This window comes from Adiantum capillus-veneris, chromosome 9, assembly GCF_014529385.1.
Source record: "Adiantum capillus-veneris isolate H3 chromosome 9, ASM1452938v2, whole genome shotgun sequence".
NCBI classification, from domain to species: Eukaryota; Viridiplantae; Streptophyta; class Polypodiopsida; order Polypodiales; family Pteridaceae; genus Adiantum; species Adiantum capillus-veneris.
In genome coordinates this window covers 125,275,816-125,299,667 of record NC_140939.1, presented here as the reverse complement: position 1 = coordinate 125,299,667, position 23,852 = coordinate 125,275,816, and the positions used below count along the sequence as shown (strand labels likewise).

General features: G+C 42.1%; 1 protein-coding gene across 2 annotated transcripts; it reads left to right on the top strand.

Annotated features, from left to right (window-relative positions):
- Positions 1 to 19,770: 19,770 nt before the first annotated feature.
- Positions 19,771 to 23,492, top strand: LOC147451135 (scarecrow-like protein 18). 2 transcript variants are annotated; one of them, XM_086520103.1, is made up of 3 exons: positions 19,771 to 20,001; positions 20,800 to 20,885; positions 21,115 to 23,492. In XM_086520103.1, the coding sequence occupies exon 3, from the start codon at positions 21,423 to 21,425 to the stop codon at positions 22,791 to 22,793; it is 1,371 nt and encodes a 456-aa protein (XP_086376229.1). In that variant the 5' UTR covers positions 19,771 to 20,001; positions 20,800 to 20,885; positions 21,115 to 21,422; the 3' UTR covers positions 22,794 to 23,492. The 2 variants fall into 2 exon arrangements, with proteins under 2 accessions (XP_086376229.1, XP_086376228.1); XM_086520102.1 differs by having other exon boundaries at positions 19,771 to 20,582; positions 20,800 to 23,492.
- The last annotated feature ends 360 nt before the right edge of the window (positions 23,493 to 23,852 follow it).

Below are 23,852 nucleotides of genomic sequence, written 5' to 3'. Positions count from 1 at the left end.
AAATGAAGCCTGAACAAAGGAAAATCATCATGCGGACCATTCGTAAGGAGTTTATATAGGCAATTTCAATGTGTGTCGATACCAAAATCTAGCAAATTAATGAGAGAGACATTTTTATTAAATATTTCATTAGCACTGTCTGGGAGAATACAGAGCGTCGGCTGCATGAACAAGGCCACCACAAGTTACTCGTGCTAGTAGGTAACTGAGAATTTGACCCGCATCATAAAATCAAAAGAGTTTTTTGCAGCATGAGTATATGTTACAGAGACTTGAAAGAAGACATTCCTCCCACTTGCAATACGGCCAAGAGTAGAGCTATGGGACAAACAATGGGAGGATCATAAGGTAAAGATGAAGAGAGTGAAAGTTCAAGATCAGTCCACCTTGCCTAAGCAAGTCAAGATGGGGCAAGATGTGCAGGGAGCCACCGACAACCGATCGGATGCTAGTAGCACGGGATCATTCATGCACACAACGTTCAATGCTAAGTGTGTACATTTGATTGGCGTTCCCCTTGAAGCCCTAGTAGAAGGTGCTAGGATTAGAGCAGGTTCGACATTTGGTTTTTACAAAGTATATACCATTAAGAGCGTATCTTTCTTTTCGAAACACATCAATTACGTAGAAAAATGCTATAAGGGAGGGGAAGAAGTAAAGTTCGACAGCTTCCAAGCAGAGTAGGACATGCAAACATTGCATGCCTCCATTGTCAAATGGAGTAGATTCACTACAAAGGCCCCTTGGATCACTCTCTTTTAGTACTATGATGGGACTCATTGGGAGATTTGTTGTGCCAAAAGTACCCTTCTCGCAAGGCGCATTTTGGTGTTGTATGCACAGACTCTAGCATGGTTGGAAGAAATTGCCGGCTACAAATCAGCAACCATTAGAGATATAACATGCATGTCTTAGAGCAGTGATTGAGCCATTTTGCACGCTTTGGTTGACAACATTGTAGAAGCACATTCAATTGGCATTGTACATTGAAATTTGCATCCATTAAATGTAGTGTTTGATTTCACCCATGAAAATGAACCTTGCATTGGCATTATTGATTTGGGCATGATGCTCAGAATTCCAGCCAAGCCAAGCATATGTCAAATAATTATGTATATAATGCAACTCAATCTTCGGAAGCAGTTTTGGAGGCAAAGAAAGTAGGAAAACATGAGATGTCAAAGCGGCCATGGATTACTGCAAAAATCTATGATCCTTAATGTTTGGATCCGTACACAAAGGCCAGTGATATATAGGCACTAGGTTTTTTTGTACGAGATGTTGCTAGATGATGAAGTGATTTGTCACCCTAACCATGAGACTATTAAAGCCACTCAACAGAAGGTGGACACATAGATGAAGTTAAGAGAGCGTGAGTCCAGTCGAAGAAATGCTTCAAATATTTGTCTATTTTTCAAAGAGCATTTAAAGACATATCCTAGCTCTGTTTCTGTCTCTCATTGAACTTGCAACATCTTTTTATTAGGCTTAAACACTTGAAAATTACCAACATCTATTGTAAATTATTTTTCATCTGGGTTTTTCATTTAGACCATATGTCTATGACCAATCATGTTGACTAATGTAACATGAATGGTTTTTCCTTTGGATCATCCATCTTCAATCAATCATGTTGACTATTGTACACATGAATGATTTTTCATTTGGATCAATTGTCTACAATCAATCGTGTTGATTACTCTACACATAAAGTGTTTGGGCCAGTTGTCTATAATCATGCTGATTGGCCCAACTCTTTATAATCGTGTTGATTGGGCCAACTATCTATAATTGTGTTGATTACTCTGTTTAAGAAATTTGATTTCTCTTGTTTGATGTGGTCTTGTCATGGTTGATAAACACTATGAACTGAAGAGTGAAAGATTAGATACTCGAGAGAATAGTGTTTGGCCAAGATATTTGATATTTATCTATTTAGCAATTGCAACTGTGAGAAACCATGGCTAAGCAAGGCCAGGCATGTGCCACACAACCGACCTTAGTAGATCATTACCAAGCAGTTGTTAATGCTTTTCAACACATGAAGTCTCTAGCACATGGCTTATCAACACAACAAGGGATTCACACAGCTTGTTTGCTATTGAAATGGGCAAATCCAAACCACACGTAGTGGAAGAACATCAACAAAAAAGTGACCAAGGAAATGATAAAGAAAATATGTCCATGTGAAGACACAAAAGATCAAGAAAGACAGGTGGAAAGTATCGAAGGGCCAGCACCAGGGTGATAGCATGTTTAGGTGGTACCAAAAAGGAGTGTCTTGGACACTCCTTTGGGAAGAGATGAAATAGGTGGTGGGTTATTCATTTTCATTTCATATAAAGGAAAGATAAAATCTTTTTGGCTGAGAGGTTGGAACGGGCTGGAAATTCTATTTCACTTTAATACTAAAGCTTAAAGTAGCAAATTGCTTGCGCATTTAAATTTCCTCTCACCACCACTCCTCTGGGCTCTCTGCAACGCTGCCTCAATGGGTCCCTCCACCTCTTATGCCCATCTCTCTCTCTCTCTCTCTCTCTCTCTCTCTCTCTCTCTCTCTCTCTCTCTCTCTCTCTCTCTCTCTCTCCATAGCCTCTGCTGTGGGCTTGTACAGCGTCCGCAGGCTTGCGGGCTCAGTGCTCTCTCTCTCTCTCTCTCTCTCTCTCTCTCTCTCTCTCTCTCTCTCTCTCTCTCTCTCTCTCTCTCTCTCTCTCTCTCTCTCTCTCTCTCTATGAGTACTATGGCACTGTTTTGATTGTCTTCATTGTCATGTCAATATCATCCTCGCACGTTCTACATGGAATCACATAATACTCATAATGGCAGTACAAACCCCCTTTACCTTCCTCCTTTATCTGCTACATAGCATATCCCGAGGGATCTTCTGCCGAGTCTACAAAACTACTGGGCTGCAAAGAAGAGGGAACAAAGAAACTTGCAAAAAGGATGGCACGAGCACGAGAAGATGGTGACATTGATGAGCAGGAGGCAAAGAAAATATATAGGGCAGTTGCTAAGTGTTGGCGTAATCAAACAAACGGGCTTTCCGAGGGTCTTCAATGGAGCATTTTAGAGCAACTTCTTAGTCATCCAATGTTCTCAATGTTGCAATCCACATCGGAGATAGTTGGGAGGCTGATTTTCTCTAACATTTGTCATACATTCTCTGAGGTGAAGACTCCTCTTTCAAACAATGAGCCTTTTTTTGAAACGGGCTACCGTCATGGCATGCCTCAATGGAGTCAATGGGGCTGACAATGTAATGAGCAATAATGATGTTGTGAAGGCATTAGGACTTCATCGAAGAAATTTCACGGGAGGCATTTTTTGGCTGCAAACTGATATGGAGGAGGGGTGACTTCCCTTAGAGACGTATCAATGTCAACAACATAGGACCAGTACCTTAACAAAAATCGAAATCAGAGAAATCGTGTTTCAATTATGGTCAATGGAAACCCGCATCTCCCCAAACAAGAAAGCTGTCGTTTGGAAGAGCACATGTGGTGGATCAGGTGCATCTCCTCGATTTACCTCAAGTATATCAACCAGAACATCTTCAAAGTGTGTCACAATGCTTTACTTAGTGATTTTGGGTGCTTGTTGCAAAAGCTTTGAAATGCTTTTTAAGTGTCTCAAAGTGCTTCAAAGTGCATCACTTAGAGCCTGCAAATGCTTGAAAGTGCCAGAAAAGTGCATCTGTGTGTGCATGAAAGCGCCAAAAAGTACTTCAAAGTATTTCAGAGCGCTTCCAAAGTGCACTAAAGTGCTTTATGGTGCTTGAAAGTGCCACAAAGTACTTTAGAGTGCTTCAGAGTGCTTTCTAAACTCTAAAGTGCTTTGGAGTGCTGTAGAGTGCCATAAAGTAACTCAGAATGCAAGAGCCCTTAAAGTGCACTTCAGAGTGCTTTCAAGTGCCCAAAAGTGCTTTAAAGTGTTAGAGTGCTTCAAAGTACTTTAGAGTGCTTCAAAGTGCTTGAAAGCATCAAAAAGTGCTTTACAGTTCTTCAACGTGCTTCAAAGTGCCACACAGTTCTATTTAGTGCACCAAAGTGTCCCAAGTGCTTCATAGTGCTTGAAACTGCCACAGAGTGCCTCAGAGTGTTTTGAAGTGCCACAAACTGCTTGAAAGTGCTTTTAAAGTGCCACCAAGTAGTTTAGAGTGCGTCCAAAGTGCACCAAAGTAGTTCAAAGTGCACCAAAGTGCTTCAGAGTGCTATCAAGTGCCACAAAGTGCCTCAGAGTGCTCTTAAAGTGCACCGAAGTTCTTCAGAGTGCTTTTAAGTGCCCCAAAGTTCTTTACAGTACTGCAGAGTGCTTCAAAGGGCACCAAAGTGCATGACAGGTTGCTTGAAAGTGCCACGTGGTGCTTGAAAGTGCCACAAAGTGCTTCATAGTACTTTCAAGTGCCCTAGAGTGCTTTAATGTGCTACAAAGTGCTTAAAAGTGCCCCAAAGTTCTTCAAAGTGTTCTCCAAATGCATGGAGTGCTTCACTAGTGGGCACCAACTCCCACTGCTCAACCAACCCCACCTCACTTTGGTTGAAAAGGTAGAGAAATGACATACCTACTTTTTTTGTGGACAAAAGTTGAAGTCATACCTACTTTTGTGAAAATACACCTCGAGGTGGTAGTATGTAAGTGTTGCAACTAGATTTTAGTACTTTATAGTATTTTTTAATGTCTTTTGTGTGGCAGAGGGATTTGTACATGCATCCAGGAGGCTCATCCTAACATTAGGATGTCTCTTAGATGCTTTGAGGGTCTGAATCCATACTTCGTACTACACAAGTTGAAGTACTGGAACACCTGCTGTTGTGAATACCATGTTCAACTTGTTTACTTGAAGGAAGCTTAAATCAGATGCGTCATGGAAGATACGGGCTACATGGAACATCACGCTTTTGCAAGTGTCTTGTGTGTAGTCCGAGTGGTGGAATAGCACAATGCACACCATCAAAAACCACTTTTTCATCCTTGACAGAACTATGGGAGTCTGTATTGTGTCCAAATCCAACTGATAGTTTTTTTCACCGCAGCAAATGTCTTTTGGGAACATGCACTGATTGCGGGATTGAAAGGCTCTTGTTGTGTCCCGTTGAAGAGAGTGATGGTATCTCTAGAATGACTGTCAAGCTTTTTGACAAGGTTCCTACACAAGAAAAGGATGAAAAAGGTCTAGATAAATGTCGAAAAGACCTCATGGTTTAGCAGCTCAGTCCGATGTGTTTCATTTCTATGCTCTGAGGGAAACTAGGGAAGTTCATCAAACACAACTACTTGTACATGTGGCAAGCTTAACAGTTCAAGGAGTGTTTGGCCAATTTTCCTGACGATGTAGTGGTGTCTATAGTGGATTTTGCAAAGAAGTACTCCTTTAAGGCGCAGAACTAGATCCAGTCAATGCATTGGTATTCATCTCAGGTCACAATCTTTGTTCACATTTCATTCTTACGTGATACGCTTGGTGCTATACAAAAGACGACTCACTTCTACATCTCTGACGACAAAACACATGACACTTTGTTTGTGCAACACCGTTTTCTTTTGCACAATGAATGGCTAAAAAGACACGGCTATAGTGTCAAGCAACATTGGGTGTGGTCAGATGGTGCTGTGTCACAATTCAAAGCAAGGTGGCCATTCTACTTTGTTGCACAATTCTTCAATATGACAGGTGTCAAAATGATGCACAATTTCTTTGCTTCAGGCATGGAAAGGGTGAACATGACGGGGCTGGTACAGTGGTCAAAAGAGCCCTCACATAGGAGCAGTTGAAATTTGATGGGTTCGAGCTGTATAACGCTTTAAGCGTTGTTGCATTCCTCAATGAAACTCTCAAAAATCAATGCCCACAGACAGGCAAGAAAGTCGATCGTGCTTTCTGGGAGGTCAAGCTCGGTGATGTCGATAGAGTTATAAAGTGGGATTGCAAGCGCATGACAGGGTCTCAATCCTGGCTCTATGTCAATGGCTACAGTCAAACGGCACGGACTAAGGCACAGACTGCTCTCTTGCTTTTGCGGTGTGTGCATCAAAGGTCAATGGAGGAGATGTGCCAACAAACTTATCATGTGCAGGGGTGGGTATACTTGCAAATACAACCCACAGTTACGGATAAAAGTGATGGAGAAGCGTCGAGTGAGGATGAGGATGAATACGCCCCCATGTATGATGGCCACCACGATGGCCTGAGCGATGCCTTCATGGTTGGCCAGAACTTTGGAGTCACTACAGAGGAGGAAGGTGCAGACTCCTACGTCCTGAAATGCACCAACACAAAGCGCCTGGCCAAAACAGAGGAAAAGTATCAATGGCACAACATCATTAAGAAAAAATTGTATGTGGTTGAGGGCCTATTCTATGACAACGTAATTGGCCGAGATGATACTTATGTCCTTTTGGACAACAAGCCCACTTCTCTAATCTACTCCCATCTGGTGCGATGCATCAGGTTTTCCATGTCCCCGAGGGAAGGTGAGCATAATATATATGATACGTCAAATGACATATTTGAGCAAATCTATAACAGCATGCCCCAGAGGAGAACTTGTAAGATTTATCTCTGTAACTTTGACTTTGGCCAGTACTTTTAACAATAGCTAGCACTTTTTTTAAAATATATATATAAAAAGGAGGCAATGAACTATATTGAAGAGATTCAGGAAGGATTACATCAAAGCTAAGGAGGGGGGGGGGGGGGGGGGGGGGGGATCACCTCACTACTACCCTCTAAAATTACAACTAATCACCCCAAATGAGCAAGCACTTTTCACAGTAGAGTGATAAAAGACATCTTTTAAAACACTTGAAAACACTTCTGAGCACTTGGCCAGTTGACCAACACTTTACCAGCCCCCCTGAACCACTTTACCAGCCCCCTGCCACTTGACCATATCTTTGGACCACTTAGGACCACCTGACCATCACTTTTAAGAACTTTATACTACTTGACAAACACTATGAACCACTTGACCACACCCTAAACCACTTGGCCAGCACTTTATACCACTTGATAAGCACTCTGAACCACCTGACCAGCACTTTGAACCACTTGACCAACCCTCTGAACCACTTGGACAACACTTTGTTCCACTTAACCACCATTTACCAGCCCCCTGAAAAACTTAACCAGCTCTTTGTACCACTTAGGACCTCTTGGCCAGCACTTTTAAGCACTTTATACCACTTGACAAGCACTCTAAACCACCTGACAAGCACTTTGAACCACTTGACCAACCCCCTGAACCACTTGGACATCACTTTGTACTACATTCAACCACTTAACAAACACCTGAACCACTTGACCAGCTCTTTGGACCACCTGACCATCACTTTATACTACTTGACAAGCACTATGAACCACTTGAGTAGCTCTATGGACCACTTAGGACCACATGACCAGCACTTTGGACCACCTGAACAACACTTTGAAGCACTTCATACTACTTGACAAGCACTATTGACCACTTGACCACCACCAACTTTGAACCACTTGACCACTTAACCCCAACACTTAACACCCAATCCAATTGATAGCAATAGTAAGACATTGGTTCATAGCAAGGAAGTTGGCGATCAATGTGCTCTACCTCATCATTGGCGGTGGGGGTTTTGAGCCAACCACACGAATTTTAACTACAGAGCACAAATGGAGAGAAACTAAGAGAGATTACTTAAAATTATATTTCCGGGAAAAAAAATACAAAGCTACAATCTAAAAAAGATAGCATGAAAAAAGAAGATACAAAGCTTCAAGAAGCTAAAGCTTCTTGCATGCTCTCGTTTTTGGGGGGAGTATGCTAGTACTCTTTTTGGGGTCCTGGGATAGCTCGTCCTCCATCTGCTTCTTTCTCTTCTTTTGTATCTTCAATGGTACAAATTGCAGGGTTGATTCCATTTCAGGATCCTCTACCTCAGCTACACTATCCTCCTTATAGGCATCAGTACCTAGGCAGCATATTGTGACCACAATGAACACGGTGACCATGATTCATACATGGGAGGAGACAAATATACAAAACTGACATTACCTTGGTTGCTTGCAGATGGAGTTGTCTCCTTCAGAATGTCTCGGTCACCACCCTCAACAGTTTTCCCACCTTCAACATTCTTGTACTTCAACAGCATGGTGTCAAGGGCAAAGACCTCGTCCACATCGTGCATGGACGATGTGGAAGCTTCTTTCTCAGCCATTGGCTTAGCTGAACCAATGCACACAATTAGTCTCCACAACAGATTAGCATAAGTTCTGTTGTATAAAATGACCAACCTACCTTCAAGCTCCTCATAAGAATTCCCAAGTGCCCAGCATCTTGCTATATGGGGTATCTCCCATTTACAGTCTAGGACAACACGCTTGGGATCAGTCGCGTTGACCAGTGAAAAGTAGAATGGATGGTATCTGTGGGCACATGACAGCTGAAAGACAGCGGTTGCATATTTGCCCGAAAGTTCTTGACCACAGGCCACACAATTTCCAGACAATAAAACAATATCCACACTAAATTTAGACTTGGAAGGTGGAGTGGGCACTAGAAGGGCCCTGCCCTCTGTTTTCATGAACTTGCTGGACCCCTTCATGAAGGAGGTATGCCTTCTGAACTCACCAAGCTCCCTGTCCATTTCCTAAAATATTTTCTTTACAAAATTAAAAACAAAGGAAGATTATTACACAACCAACCATGATGGGGAACATGCAAGCCCTAGCAGCAGGCACTTGCAAGCACCTTGGAGCACTTGCTGAATATTCAAGTACTTGTAAACACTTGCAAGTGCCTACAAGTGCTCTATCTGTCCACTTGCAGCACTTTGAAAGGCACTTGCTAGCACTTGGAAGCTCTTTTTAGCACTTTGAAGCACTTTCAACCACCTGCAAATGCTTGCAAGGTCTTGAAAGTGGTTAAAAGTGCGTAAAAGTGTCTCAAAGTGCTCTGAAGTGATTGCAAAATAAACTTTTAAGCACTTTGAAGCACCTTCAAGCACTGCAGGACTTTGCAAGTGGTTGAAAGTGCTTAAATGTGCCTATAAGATGGTTCAGAGTGCTTGCAAGTGCATAAAAGTTAGGCGCTTTTTAGCACTTGCTAGCATTTGAAGGTGTTTAAAAGTGCTTGCAAGTGCTCAATATGTCCACTTGCAGCACTTTGAAAGGCACTTGCTAGCACTTGGAAGCTCTTTTAAGCACTTTAAAGCACTTTCAACTACTTGCAAACTCCTGCAAGTGCTTACAGGGTCTTAAAATTGCTTCAAAGTGATTTAAAGTGGTTAAAAGTGCTCTGAAGTGATTGCAAAAAACACTTTTAATCACTTTGAAAGCATTTTGAAGCAGTTCTAACCACTTTGAATCTTCTTCAAGCACTTGCAAGAGTTTGTGTGTGGTTAAAAGTGCTTCAAAGTGCTTTTAATGTGCCAAATGGTGGTTCAAAGTGCTTGCAAGTGCATAAAAGCTAGGCACTTTTTCTCACTTGCAGGCATTTTTAGGTGTTTAAAAGTGCTTGAAAGTGCTTGCAGGTGGTTAAAAGTGTTTGCAAGTGCTAAATAGTCAAGAATTTTTTAGCACTTGCAAGCACTTTGAACCACTTTCATGCACTTGCAGGCATTTCCAGGTGTTTTGCATGTGCTTAAAAGAGCCTGTAGGTGTGGCTGAAAGTGTTTGCAAGTGCTTAAAAAGTGAGCACTCTCAACCACTTTTAGCACTTTAAAGACAGAGAAGACTGGAGTTCCTGCATGGTTGACACCTCCCCCTTCATCCTTGCAGCATCATTGAATCCAAAGGACTTGAAGAGAACCCTTGTAAGGGCTCCGATTTCAGTCTCCTTTTTGGCAATTGCAGCTGCATTTTCTGTTGGAGAGGCTTTCAGTTTTTCCACCTCCTCTTTGAGGCTCTCCACCTCTGCAGTGATGGGTGCACAAGCTGAGGAGGTGCGTTCATTGCGCAACCATAAGTCCCGCTTTGCAGCCAAGACTGTCTTTGTAGACTTCACCTTCTCTTCTGCCTTCACTTCCTGCTACTCAAGGTCATCGGCAATATTATCCACCCATGCTGTGTAGAGGGGCTGAGAGGCTGTCCACATGTATTGTAGAGGGTGGTTGGATGCCACAGGACCGTCCACAACATTCTCTATCATTCCTTCTGTAACATTTAATGGCCTAAAAACTTGTGTGTAGCGGAAATTATCATGAACATAGTGGGCATTTCATTAGAATAGATTCCTAATGAGAATTACAAGACTGCTTGGGTGGAGAGAGCAACAAAAAGCATAACACCTAGTTAGATAGCATCAACAATACTTTCAAAAGAGACAGAAATTAAGCTATTGACAACAGTTGAGGACCGGATTTGCATGGAGTCGGTCCCCCCTCCAAAAGGCTTTGTGTTATGGTTTCTCCCATCAAGAGAGACATTGTACAATACAATTCTTTGTGCTCCTTCCAGACTAGCTAGTGCAATGAAGATGAAAGCTTCATGCACTAAGCAAAACACTTAGAAAACACAACTTTAATTATCCCCGTTCTCAGACCCAAGACCTCACACACCTTCGAAGATGGTGAGAGCTAGCAGGGTATGAGAGTAGATTGAGAGGAAGAAGGAGTATCTTACGAGAAAGATGTACATCTCCTCACATAATTACTCATATTAGCATAGCTTTAGCTTAGTAATTAGCTTGATAGAGGAGATGAGCATGCATTGAAGCTTGGCGCTTGGTTGGATTTGCATCCACAAGCCAAGAGTGTGTCGATGTATGCTTCTATCTCACAAGCTTGGAGTAGGTGATGAGCTCTCCATTAAAGATTGGGAAGAGATAGTCTTCTCTTTCTTCACACATGAGATTGTGTGAGTGTGTGTGTGTAATAATGCATTGCAAAAATCAGTCCCCTCTCTCTCTTGGGCGAGCCCTCTTGCTATTTGCTCTTGCAGGCTCCCCATTGGACCTCCCCAAGTCAAGCCAATGGCTATTAAGCAGCATAAGTGATAGCCTTTTGACATGTGTCCCCCTTTCCCCTTTTGTGAGAGCTTTAGGTAATTTAATAATTAAACTAAACTCTCATTGGACCCCTTTGCCTCCTGGCCAATAGGAATCAGGCAAGCCATTGGGCTGCTGAATGCTCATTGGACCCCTTGGGAGACTGTCCAATAGTCTTCTAGAGGACTTAATTCTCATTGGTTCTTTTTTATTAAGTGTTTTTAAATTAATTAAACTAGATTTACTCTAGCCTAATTCTCATTGGTCCACCTCCAAGGCCATCCAATAGGAATTGGGCACACCTTGTGGGCCTCTGGGCTAGGGAGCTGACATGTGTACCTAATTCCCTTTGTGTAAAGGGAGCCTGTGTGTGTGTGACTTTCTCTCTCATCCCCTAAAAGAAGGGCTCGCCCCCTCCCATGTAGGGATATGCAAAGACTTTTTAGTTACACACAAAGCATCCAATTTCCCCTAGGGTTGACCTTTGGACACAACCTTTGAATTTTGGAACCTTAGCATTTTGGAAGTCTTAATGGGCTGAACCTTAGGGTCTTTTTCGCCCATTGTTGCACATGGCTCTTTTGCAGATGGCCCCCCCTTTGGATCCCTATTTTCCCTCCTTTGGATCCCTACTATGGCCGGTCTGCTAGCTTAACCAATATTCTAGCTTTTTCTCCCCTGGCACTTCCCCACATTAAATGATCAGTTTAATATGAGAAAATCATTTAGGAGAAAATCATTTAGGAGAAAATCATTTAGGAGAATATTGGTCTGCTAACTTGACCAATATTCTAGCTTTTTCTCCCCTGGCACTTCCCCACAAGAATCCTACGGGCCACCAAAAGTACTATGCTAAACTAGCAAAAAGGTACTACGGTCCCTTCCAGATTCTTGGGCCAATCAATGAGATGGCCTATCAACTCAAGTTGCCCAATCATTGGCTCATACACAATGCTTTCCATGTGAGCCTATTAAAGCCTTACAAAGGAGAGCCACCTCAAGAACCAACTATTGAAGACCCACCGAAGATCGAGGACCAAGAGGAGGTGCTGCAGCCCGAGTCCATTCTCCGACATGAAGACAAGGTATTAAGAGGCGGTAAGACTATCCGACGATATCTTATTAAGTTTAAGAATTATCCTTTTGAAGATGCTAGATAGATGTAAGGCATACAATTAAAGGATAACCTAAACCTTGTTATGCTTACAATGCTTCCCAAGAGTAAGCAAATGTATAAAATGTTAAAAATGAACAAAGTTTTTGTCTTATAAGACTCTCTTTTTCTTTATTGTGCACAAAAATGAAATAGTATGCATGCTTAGATCAAGTTTGCGGAGACGACGTCTCCCAAACACCAAGTAGAGCTTGTCACTCTATTATGGAAGACTGATAGGACTAATGTGCAGACATGCTTGCGGCAGCCTCAGGCTCTCAAGCGCCAAATGGACTAGTCATCCATTGTGGAATGATGTCGTAGGGTAACATAGGGATCCTCTACCCGCTAAGAAAAGGACTCATGAATATGCTTTATCTTCTCTACACCATAGTCGAGGACGACTATGATTTCAAGAGAGAGGTAATGTCATAATAATCAATATCTAATTCTCCTAAATGATTTTCTCATATTAAACTGATCATTTAATGTGGGGAAGTGCCAGGGGAGAAAAAGCTAGAATATTGGTTAAGCTAGCAGACCGACCACAGTAGGGATCCAAAGGAGGGAAAATAGGGATCCAAAGGGGGGGCCATCTGCAAAAGAGCCATGTGCAACAATGGGCTAAAAAGACCCTAAGGTTCAGCCCATTAAGACTTCCAAAATGCTAAGGTTCCAAAATTCAAAGGTTGTGTCCAAAGGGTTAAAGCTTAGGGGGAATTGGATGCTTTGTGTGCTCTCCAAAGTCAATGCATATCCCTACATGGGAGGGGGCGAGCCCTTCTTCCATGGGATGAGAGAGAAAGCCACACACACACACACACAGGCTCCCTTTACACAAAGGGAATTAGGGACACATGTCAGCTCCCTAGGCCAGATGCCCACAAGGTGTGCCCAGTTTCTATTGGATGACCCTTGAAGTGGACCAATGAGAATTAAGCTAGAGTAAATCTAGTTTAATTAATTTTAAAACACTTAATAAAAAGAACCAATGAAAATTAAGTCTCCTGGATGATTATTGGACAGCCTGAGAAGGAGTCCAATAGGAATTGAGCAGCCCAATGGGCTACTTAATTCCTATTGGTCAGAATGGGGAAAGGTCCAATGGGGATTTAATTCATTTAAATCAATTAAGTTTAATTGATTAAGCTCTCACAAAAGGGGAAAGGGGGACACATGTCAGAAGGCTATCACTTATGCTGCTTATTAGCCATTGGCTGAGCTTGGCATTGTCCAATAGGGAGCCTGCAAGCAAGGGGGCTCGCCCAAGAGAGAGAGGGGGCTGATTTTTGCAAGGCATTATCACACACACACACTCACACAATCTCATGTGTGAAGTAAGAGAAGACTATCTCTTCCCAAGCTTTAATGGAGAACTCATCACCTACTCCAAGCTTGTGAGATAGAAGCCTACATCAACATACTCTTGGCTTGTGGATGAAAATCCAACCAAGAGCCAAGCTTCAATGCGTGCTCATCTCCTCTACCAAGCTAATTACTAAGCTAAAGCTATGCTAATATGAGTGATTATGAGAGGAGATGTACATCTTTCTCGTAAGATACTCCTTCTTCCTCTCAATCTACTCTCATACCCTGCTAGCTCTCACCATCTTTGAAGGTGTGTGAGGTCTTGGGTCTGAGAACGGGGATAATTAAAGTTGTGTTTACTAAGTGTTTTGCTTAGTGCATGAAGCTTTCATCTTCATTGCACTAGCTAGTCTTGAAGGAACACAAAGAATTGTATTGTACAATGTCTCTCTTGATGGGAGAAACCATAATACAAATCCTTTTGGAGGGGGGACCGGCTCCATGCAAATCCGGTCCTCAAATGTTGTCTATAGCTTAATTTCTCTCTCTTTTGAAGTATTGTTGATGCTATCTAACTAGGTGTTATGCTTTTTGTTGCTCTCTCCACCCAAGCAGTCTTGTAATTCTCATTAGGAATCTATTCTAATGAAATGCCCACTATGTTCATGCTAATTTCCGCTACACACAAGTTATTAGGCCATTGAATGTTACAAGTGTAATATGAGAAAATCATTTAGGAGAATTAGATATTGATTATTATGACACCTTCAAATGTGGGGGACTTCCTTCACGCCGTAATCGGACATGAACTTCTGAGAACAAGACCTTTTGCAATGAATGACTAAGGCTATTCATTATGTTGTTATTATAGATTTTTTGAACTTTGGCCATTTTGAGCTCAAACAGTCTTTGTCATGTCTCATTGGTCGATTTCTTGCAAAATGCCATCCTATTGAACTTGTTAGAATGTAATTATTGTAATGATACCATTGTTGGCATGGCTAAATATACCAATTAGAAAGATGCGCTTATGTTTGTTGTATTCATTCCTTTTGGTTGGCCTCTCCTAATTAGCATTTTACAATGGATTGAAAGACTCTTTGATCCACTTCTACATAAAATGTGAAAATAAGATTGAGTATGCATAGGAGAAGCTAGTGGTAGTTTCAGCAAGCAAATCAATCGTACATGGGAATTTACTCCAACACTCTATGGAGGTATTAAAACCTTAATATATGACATATAAGGGCAGGCTTATTAGCTTGATAGGTTTTCCTAGGATTTCTAGATCACCTTTGGATATGTGACTTATTGGTCACTCTTGATCATCAAACAAGAATTAGAATGATCCTTATTGGTCCGTCTTGATCCTCATACTTGAAGTTCCTCAAACTGTGTCAAAGCCAACCTATTGTATTGTTTCAAGGGGTGTGGAACATCAAGACCCTTTCATATGCAATATATTTATGTGGTGCTTTTAAGATCCATCCCTCTATTGTATTGTTTCAAGGGGTGTGGAACATCAAGACCCTTTCATATGCAATATGTCATGTGATGCTTTTAAGATCCATCTTTCTAATGGGCTCTCGTTTCCTCTTTCCTTGGGAAAATATTTCTCTTCCTAATTTGAAAATACAAGAATTCATGAAAAATTCAATTATACATGTGTTTTATTGTATTATATGTATAGCTTCCATTATATAGGCAATATATTCCACATAGGTGCACTTTGTCCTTTTAAATTGGTTGTTAGCCACTATCTACACTATGTTTTCTTTTAAGCATGTTGGAATGGCACATTCTTCTATTCAGATATACCCATGATTAATTGATTGAACCTTATTGAAATTACTAGTCATTTTCTTGAATAAGAAAGAGAAAAATCTGTCAATCTGAACCTTTGAACCTATATACTCCATTCTGCGGGAAAAATGAAAGGTTTCCCATTAGCGTGAATACTTGGTATGATGATAGACCAAGCACAAAAACCTTAAAAGAGACCAAGACCTAGGTCCCATCGAAGATATGATTGGAATGTATAAGGACATGTTAATTAGACTATGCAAGGTAATGCAATGAATGTGGAGCAATAATTTTGAGTGAATAAGGAGGTCTTTTCCACTCACTAGCATCAAGGGGAATGGATGCACTTTATGGCTCCAATAACTAGAACATAGAGAGGGCACAACTACGATGTAATTGACATATAAGAGATAATTTGACTAGGATGTCTAGGTTTATTGGTATGGAATGAGTGGTTTCATTGACAAAAACTTGCCTTGAAAAATAATTATTTTCTTTAATAATAATTCAATTGATTAAGAGCATAATTGTAAGCAATTTATCCTCATTTTTCTTCTTCATTTCTATTTAAAAAGCATTCCATATGGCATAATGAACTTATAAAACCTTTCAAGAACAACCCAAACTACTTTTTTTGCATTCACCCGACGATTAGACAAAGTTTTCTAAAAGGGTTCTCATTATATTGTGGTTAAGCAATTTAATTGGTAGATGATAAATGGATGCTATTTTTCAACATTTACATCAATCATGCTTAAATTTTGCAATTAATATTCATAAATTCTTTTCTTGTGTTTTTAGAAGGTATTCAAGTCATTATCATGTACAATTCTTTTGTTGTTGTGTGACTTGTGATCAAGCTACTTGGGATCTACTAAAAGCGATTAGCTCAAGTAATCCTTGATTCTATAAGTCTGAACTTTTGTTCTAACACCTTCTTGGTGGTACACTTCAATGAATGTGGTTGGACCATCATGCCAAGTATAGTTAGGTGCTCATGATATGGGACATCTCTAACAACTACATTATGTGTTTGCATTGATTGATAATCCATGGAATGGCTCTAGGTTTGTTATAAATCTCACAATTAATTACTACAAGAACCTTCTAAGTCAATGGATTTGTGACAAAGAAAATTTATTACATCTACTTAAAATTTAATATGGGAAATTGACATCATGGGAGAGGTAGTGTCTAATGGTAGTGAAATTGGAACCTTGGTGGTTGAGAAGTTAAGCAAGTTTCATTAACTATGCTTAACTCAAGTACATTTGTAAAGACTCTTGTAAAAAATTTGTCATAAGAGCTTGTATTTGACATTGTAAAAACCATAATTTAAGGAGATTGTGCAGAAGAGAACTTTTTTTAAAACCTACATAAAACCTTGTTCACTTCTTTGAGAAGCGCAATTTCTCAAGCTTTGAATGGAGAACCTACATCAAACTAGTTACTGAGGTAAGTCACTACATTGAGAGGATAAGCTCTTCAAAAGTCCTACTTTTGAACATCAAGTTATTTGGAATTTTGTATTTCTCTCTCTCTCTCTCTCTCTCTCTCTCTCTCTCTCTCTCATAATGTTTGTCTCTCTCACTTATTAGCAGCTATACTAAGGCTTTGTATGCTCAATGGTGTTATGGCTATCATTACCATGGCTCATAAAATCTTGACTTTTTTAGCAAGCAAAATGCTATGGAATTTTATCAAAGCATGACGAATCGACGATGCCAACTTTTCTTCTTGAAAGGTTGTGTGTTTGTCTTCAATAACCTTTAGAGTGTGATGTAGCCTCAATCTCTTTATGAGATTAAAGCCACTTTCATCACCTCCATCAATAGTTGGGTCATAACTTTTCTTCAAAGAGGAGTATAGTAGCAATTACTCGCTTTAATACAAAGTGATTTGTGAAGAATAGAAATAACCTTTTGATGGCTACTCCTTGTTCAAGGATGTCTACACTTTAAGGCAATCACACTTTACAGTGGAGCACATCCGCCATTTGTGGCCACCATGGCTTAATCTTTTGGTGTAAGCATGCTTGTCTTGCTTTGGTTTGCCATAATATATCTTAAATCACATGGTACAAGTCTATCCCTTTGGCATCAAAGTTTGATAGCTAGTGATGAACAACTTGTTGAAGTTGATCCTTAGGAGGGACTCCCAGATCCATTAACACCGCTACGGGACATGAGAATTTCATATTAAGGTTTGGAATTGTGACCCCTACTTAGTGTGTGCATAAGCTTATCTAACTGTAGATCATTTTATTGATAAAGGTCATGAAAATTCGTTTGAAAGGGAAATTGTGAGGCTCTCAAAATCATTCAAATTTTGGCTTCCAAGATAGAAGACTCCTATGATCTCTCTCTCTCTCTCTCTCTCTCTCTCTCTCTCTCTCTCTCTCTCTCTCTCTCTCTCTCTCTCGCTATCTATCTATATGTATGCATGTATATATCACTATCTCTATAATGGACACATCAAGTACTGCTATTTTACTTTTCTTGCTCCCACAATGAACATAAATAGTTTCTTTTGCTATGCTTTTTTCTTTGTCTTGCTTGCAAAATTGACACATTATAGGGTCACTCCACAGGGACTCCACGTTCTAATATATAACTATAGCATGAGAGTGCACGAGGAGGAGATTTCTTTTTAATTCACATGTAGAAGACAGGTTTTAGAACCCCATTTTGGAAGAAATAGAACTTAATGAACAAAAAGGGATCATTTAATCTGGGATCATGTGTATTTGAGAAGATGTTTTTCAAAAGTCATTTTATGCACAATGTAGTCAATCTCTCAATAATCACCATATTGAGAACCCTTGAGGCCACCCATAGCTTGCACATTGTGTAGGGCCTTTTGAAATCGGAAGGCCCTTCAACAATGGTGTTGATTCAATCACCATTGAGGAGTGATTGAAAAATGAAGGTGAGCAGATGCTAGTGTGCCAATCAAGATGCCAAAAGAGCACCGTCAATGGCCCATACTGACGTGTTTCTTTCCAGTAGACGGTTTCAACCATCCTCCACTTGGGAGGAGCTTAGGAAGCCAATTGTTTGAGGGAGTTTCTGTGCAAAGCTATGGGGTTGTGAAGGCAACAATGCTCTTTTTTAGCCTTTTTATTAATTGCGGTCAAGGTTTGCTCCGGGTTGTAAAGTCAACAATGCGTTTTTCAATTTTCCATAGTACTATGGTCGAGATGCGCTCCATTTCAATGTACTAGTACGGCTGGCCGCCTTCGGCGGCCTCTCTCTCCCTCTTTATCGTGTGCAAAGGGGCTTGTTTTTGTTTTGGACTTTAACCTTTAAGTCGCAGATTGCGACACGTGTAAAGAGCTCCCCCTTCCGCCATATTATGTTAGTAGATGGTATGAGAGACCTTCCCCTTTATGACATTCATAAAATTTTCTTCTCTTTTTTTTTTTTTTTGGGGTGGTTTTTGTTGGGGAGAGGGGGGGGGGGGGGGGGGGGGGGTGGGGTTTCTAAGCCTCAACTTCAAGTGAAGTTACAAGTTCAAAAAAGAAATGGTATGGCCAACGCACTGCTTGCTGTCACCGACGGTGCATTCAAAAATTGACAAGTGGTTTATCCTGTGGAGGGAGGGGAGCCTGGAGGTCGTTGATCAACGGGTTACGGGAGGCTGGCAAAACTGGAGCAAAGAATTTACTTAGGAGAGAGACTTTGCAGATATAGACGTGTGTTGAATACAAGATTTATCCCCTGCTGTCTATGAAAAGACTGTGAGGCCGTATGGGGGAAGTCGTCATTCACTGTCTGTGTGGCGTGGCGTGGTATGGAGAAATGTAGACAACGGTTGTGTACACTCTACGCTGACTGAGTCGCTATGTAGCGTAACCGTATGTATGGTGTAGAATACGGGACTGTACTTTGTGCGTGTTTCTGGGTGTACCCGCTTAGGCGAGGCCAGCGACTTTTCGCTCTCTCTCTCTCTCTCTCTCTCTCTCAAAAGACAGTCTCTCTCAGCACGATTCACTGGAGTCTGGAGCTTCTTGTCAAGTTCGCAACCTCTTTCTTGCGCCATATCGTCAGTTTCTCTCTCTCTACACATCCAGAGAGTCTCAGGTCTGCGGTGACGCACTGAGTCCTGACTGTGTCGTGTGAACCTGAGACTTCTGTGAAATTGAGTATTTGGTGAGGCCTGCCTCCTAGTAGTACCCACACCCCCCGTCCCCTTGGACCGTCCTCATTCAACACCATGCCCATTGCCTCGTGCCTTTATAGATCATAAATTAATAATTAATCCTGGATTAGCAATGTTTATTACAGGCTAATGATAAGCTGGAGGGAGGTGCAATTTTGTCGTCGTACATCCTCCTCTCTCTTTCAGGCAGGTGATCATTGAAACATTCTCTCTCTAGGCAAAATCACACGACGTTAACTTGCGGCTCTGTCTCACCCTCAAGATCTTTCTCTCTAGACTCTCTCACACACCAGGTCACACAGTGCACACACCTCTCCTCATCTCTCTCTTTCACGCAGTGTGCACACACCTCTTTCATGCTGAGAAGGGAAGAGGGGGGGGGGGGAGAGAGAGAGAGAGAGAGAGAGTCTCGTCAGAGTCTCTTGGTTGCTTGTCTGAGATTGGGAGGCTTTCTTGTTCTCTCTCTATATTTCACTCAAGACATCCAGAGGTCCAGAGAGACAGTCATACTCGCACAGTCGCACTCTCTTTCTACCGCAGCGCCAGTCGACCATCTCTCTCTCTCTCTCTCTCTCTCTCTCGCAGCCGGCTCGCTCTCACCTTGCCAATCTGCAAGTGAGTGAAGGCTGAAGTTGTCAACTACCCTGGCTTTCTCTCTCTATCTCTTTCACCTCCCTGCTGAACGCAGTGGAATGTATGGCGTAGCTGGTGAACGTAGCCGGTAGCCCTACTCAGCTCCAAGATAGAAAAAAAAATACATCACGGAGCTCCTCTCCTAAATGGCATTAAACTCGCTCACAAATGACCTACTCTCTCTCTCTCTCTCTATCTCTTTATCTCTCTCTAGGGGTTATGTTGGATCTATGTAATTCAAAGCCGTAGCAAATGCATGTTGTACAGTTGTGAGTGTGGTGGATAAATGAAAAAGTGGGGGGAAATCTTGCAAGGCAAATGATCATCATTAAGGCACTGTCAAGAAGAGAACCTTCTCTCTCTATCGATGGCAGAGGGCACATACAGACACAGGCGCTCTCTCTCTATCTCTTCTCTCTTGATCAAGGATAGGCCTATATTGTGAAATGTGGTAGTGTAGAGGGGAGAGTAGTAGGCTTGTTGGTTTTCCACGATTTGCTTTTTGTTGTCTCGCGCCCTTATTCCTTCCATGCACGCATTGGTCGTATCATCAACGTGCACAGGTTGTTATATATATAAGGCAGGCGGGCAGGCAAATTCCTACTCTGTTCCACCCCTCCCTCTCTCTCTCTACAGAAGAGAGCTGGCCTCCCTCCCTCCCCTCTCTCTCTCTCTCTCTCTCTCCCCTTCTCTCTCCCCCTGCCCCTCTGTGTAATTGCGTGTATGTGTGTGCTTGTGTGTATATCCTGATTCTTCTCATTTTTTGCCTCATTTGTGCAGGCACGGTACGTCCTTTTTTGAGCCAATGCCCAAGCGAGAGGTTACATCGCAGGAATCTTGTGCGAATCTTGAGATCATGCTGTTTTGTATGATCTCTCCTTAGTACTTCCACTTAACTAGATACACACCCCCCCCCCCACCCCCCCACACACACACACACAAACAGTCCCTCTCACACAAACCCACTTCCTGTCTCACACCCTTCTCTCTCTCTCTCTCTCTCTCTCTCTCTCTCTCTCTCTCACACACACACACACACACTACTCTTTCTCTGCAAATGCGTTGTCAACATTGTCTACATGATTTGCCTTTCAGAAACTTGATGACCCTGCAAGAGCAGAGAATTCTTCTCTTTAAAAGCACTCTAAATTGAGAGCTGTTTGTACCCTATACATTGAAAGGCTCTCCCTCCTTTGATTTTCATCAGTTAAAGAAGGTTAACAGATACTTCACAGCCTTAATCACAATAAGGTACACCCTCTAAGGTCAATTAGAGGGTAAAGAGAGCTTTTCATGAGCTTTGATTGTAGCTAGTTAAGAGGGAGGGAAAGGCGGGGGCCCTTTCCTTGTGAAATGCTATATCATCATTAGCTGTATTGGGTTAGGTGGGGGCAGATGTTCAAATGCACTCCTTGCTGTTGCCCCCCAGATCCATCATTGCCAGCTTCTCCAAGCAAAAATACGCCAACTTTTTCTCTCATTGTGAGCAATCCAAACAGTTTCAGGGGCTTGGTTTCAATGAAATGCTCGGAAATCCCGATGCAAATGCAGGGGAGTCCTCCGACACAGTCCATGCGGTAAGTGCTGAGGAAGAAGCGTCGACGTCGTCCCGGCTCGCTGATGCGCTCACACACGCAAGCTTGGAGGATCTAGTGGTGGAATGCGCACTTGCGGTGGTGGATGCGAAATGGCAGAGATCTGTTCAACTCATCAATCATCTCAGGCAAAGGACCTCACCAGAAGGAGACTCCTTGGACAGGGTTGTCACACACTTTGTGGATAGTCTAACTGCAAGAGTGGTTTCGGAGCTTGGCGAAAGCCAAGTCACAGACCAGCTACTTCTGCGGCAACCATGGCTACCGCTCAACATCACAGATGCAGAGAGACAAGGAGCTTACCTCTCCCTTAACCAAGTAACTCCCTTCATTAGATTCACTCACCTAACTGCTAACCAGGCTATACTTGAGGTTTTCCAAGGATGGGATTCTGTGCATATTGTGGATATGGACATAATGCAAGGAGTGCAATGGCCGCCGCTAATGCAAGCGCTAGCTGGACGCGCAGGCGGGGCACCCCGCATACGAATATCTGGTGCAGGATCAAATTTCTCTCTGCTAGAACAAACAGGCAATCTGCTCGCCACATTCGCTGTGTCCCTCGGCCTCGCCATGTTTGAATTCCATCCTCTCCATGCTGAAGAACATAACATTGTAGAAATCCTGTCCCCTTCTTCCTTGGACTTGAGAGCTGGTGATGCGCTCGCTATCAACATGAGCATACCCCAACCGAGGTTAAGCTCGCGAGACCGAGGATCTTTTGTAACCATGGTAAGGTCTCTTGACCCAACCATAGTCACCCTTGCTGATAGAGAAGTGAATTGCAGGCAGGGAAGTATGATGGAGACCTTCAACCATTATCGTGCATTGTTTGATTCTTTGGAGGCCACTTTGCCTCCTTCAAGTCTTGAGAGGAGCAATGTAGAGAGGGTCTGGTTGAGAGGAGAGATAGTCAGTCTCTTTTCAGTTTCCAATTCTACTGGAGGTGATGGAAGCCGAACTTCGACGGATTTTCAGTGCTTCAACTGGAAGGAAACAATGAGGAATGAGGGATTTCTATCGGTCTCGCACAGCCCATTTGCAGTCTCGCAGGCGAGGCTTCTACTGCGGCTTCACTATCCTTCACAAGGCTATCAGCTGAGAGAAGAGGATGGTGACTCTCTACTTCTGGGGTGGCAAGGTACTCCTCTCTTTGGTGTGTCAGCTTGGAGGGTATAGGTGAGCTTGCCCTCCCCATGTCATATTGGATTTTATGTCACATATGTAGCATTGTCTTGATATGCCATAAATGACAAAGCTCTTAATATTCAGCTGTGCTCCTCACATAAGAAGTTAGCCTTAACTCTGCGGTAGTCCATCTCAACCTCTAGTTTAGAGGTTGTATAGTCAACGGCGGACGGCTAGCCTTCCCTTGTTTTCATCAGCAATGGCGGCATCACCCGTGACATGGCCCTAATTCAAAGCCAATCTTAGAAGCAATGCACAATTTGTAGAACCTCTTCATTCATCAAGGCACAACATTTTTTACCACAATTTGCCATCCCCTCTAGACCAAGTATACCCAATGCAGCTACCACCGTTCACCGGCCTCTCCCTCTCACATGATATTTTTGGTGATCCATCAACGCCGCTCTCTTGACAGTTTTGTTAGATTGTTTTAACCTGTGATTAAGCGGCCACCGCGCTTTTCCTCTTGACCCTGGTCCTCACTTTAATCACACTTTCAAGCCCCACAGTACACATCTCAATTACTTTGTAATCAAATTTGCACCGATGTCGTAGCCATACCGGTGCTCCGAGCAAACCTTTTAACCCAATCAACCATAATTTTCAGAGTGCTGGTGGCTCTTGTGTCATATTTTAATAGCAATCAGATGCCAATGAAGAGAAATGGAAGAGTTATTTCCTTTTGATATTTGTTCAGGTCTCTATTGCATTGGTTGCTGTAGTTGGTGATCAATGGTGTTATGTGAACTGTAATTGTTAATAACCAGACTTTAGTTCTGTTTTTGGCAAAATGCTAAAATGGCTTACATTATGGAAAGGGAAACTCCATACACATTTGAATTATAGTGAGGTTTTAAATTATTTGCAATCTAACAGAGATAAACTTAGGTTTCTGTTTGAATGCTTCTTGTTCGGAGTCGTGACCTCATCACGTGAAGAACCGCGGTACAAGTTCTTGGTAGTATCAGCTTGTTGTGCCTCCATTGATGTAGGTCAAGCTTGAGAGCATAGCTGTATCTTCACTAGACATTTAGACTTGATGAAAAATCA

Coding starts and splice junctions, on each gene's coding strand:
- LOC147451135 (XM_086520103.1), top strand. CDS start 21,423: ATGCACTCCTTGCTGTTGCCCCCCAGATCCATCATTGCCAGCTTCTCC.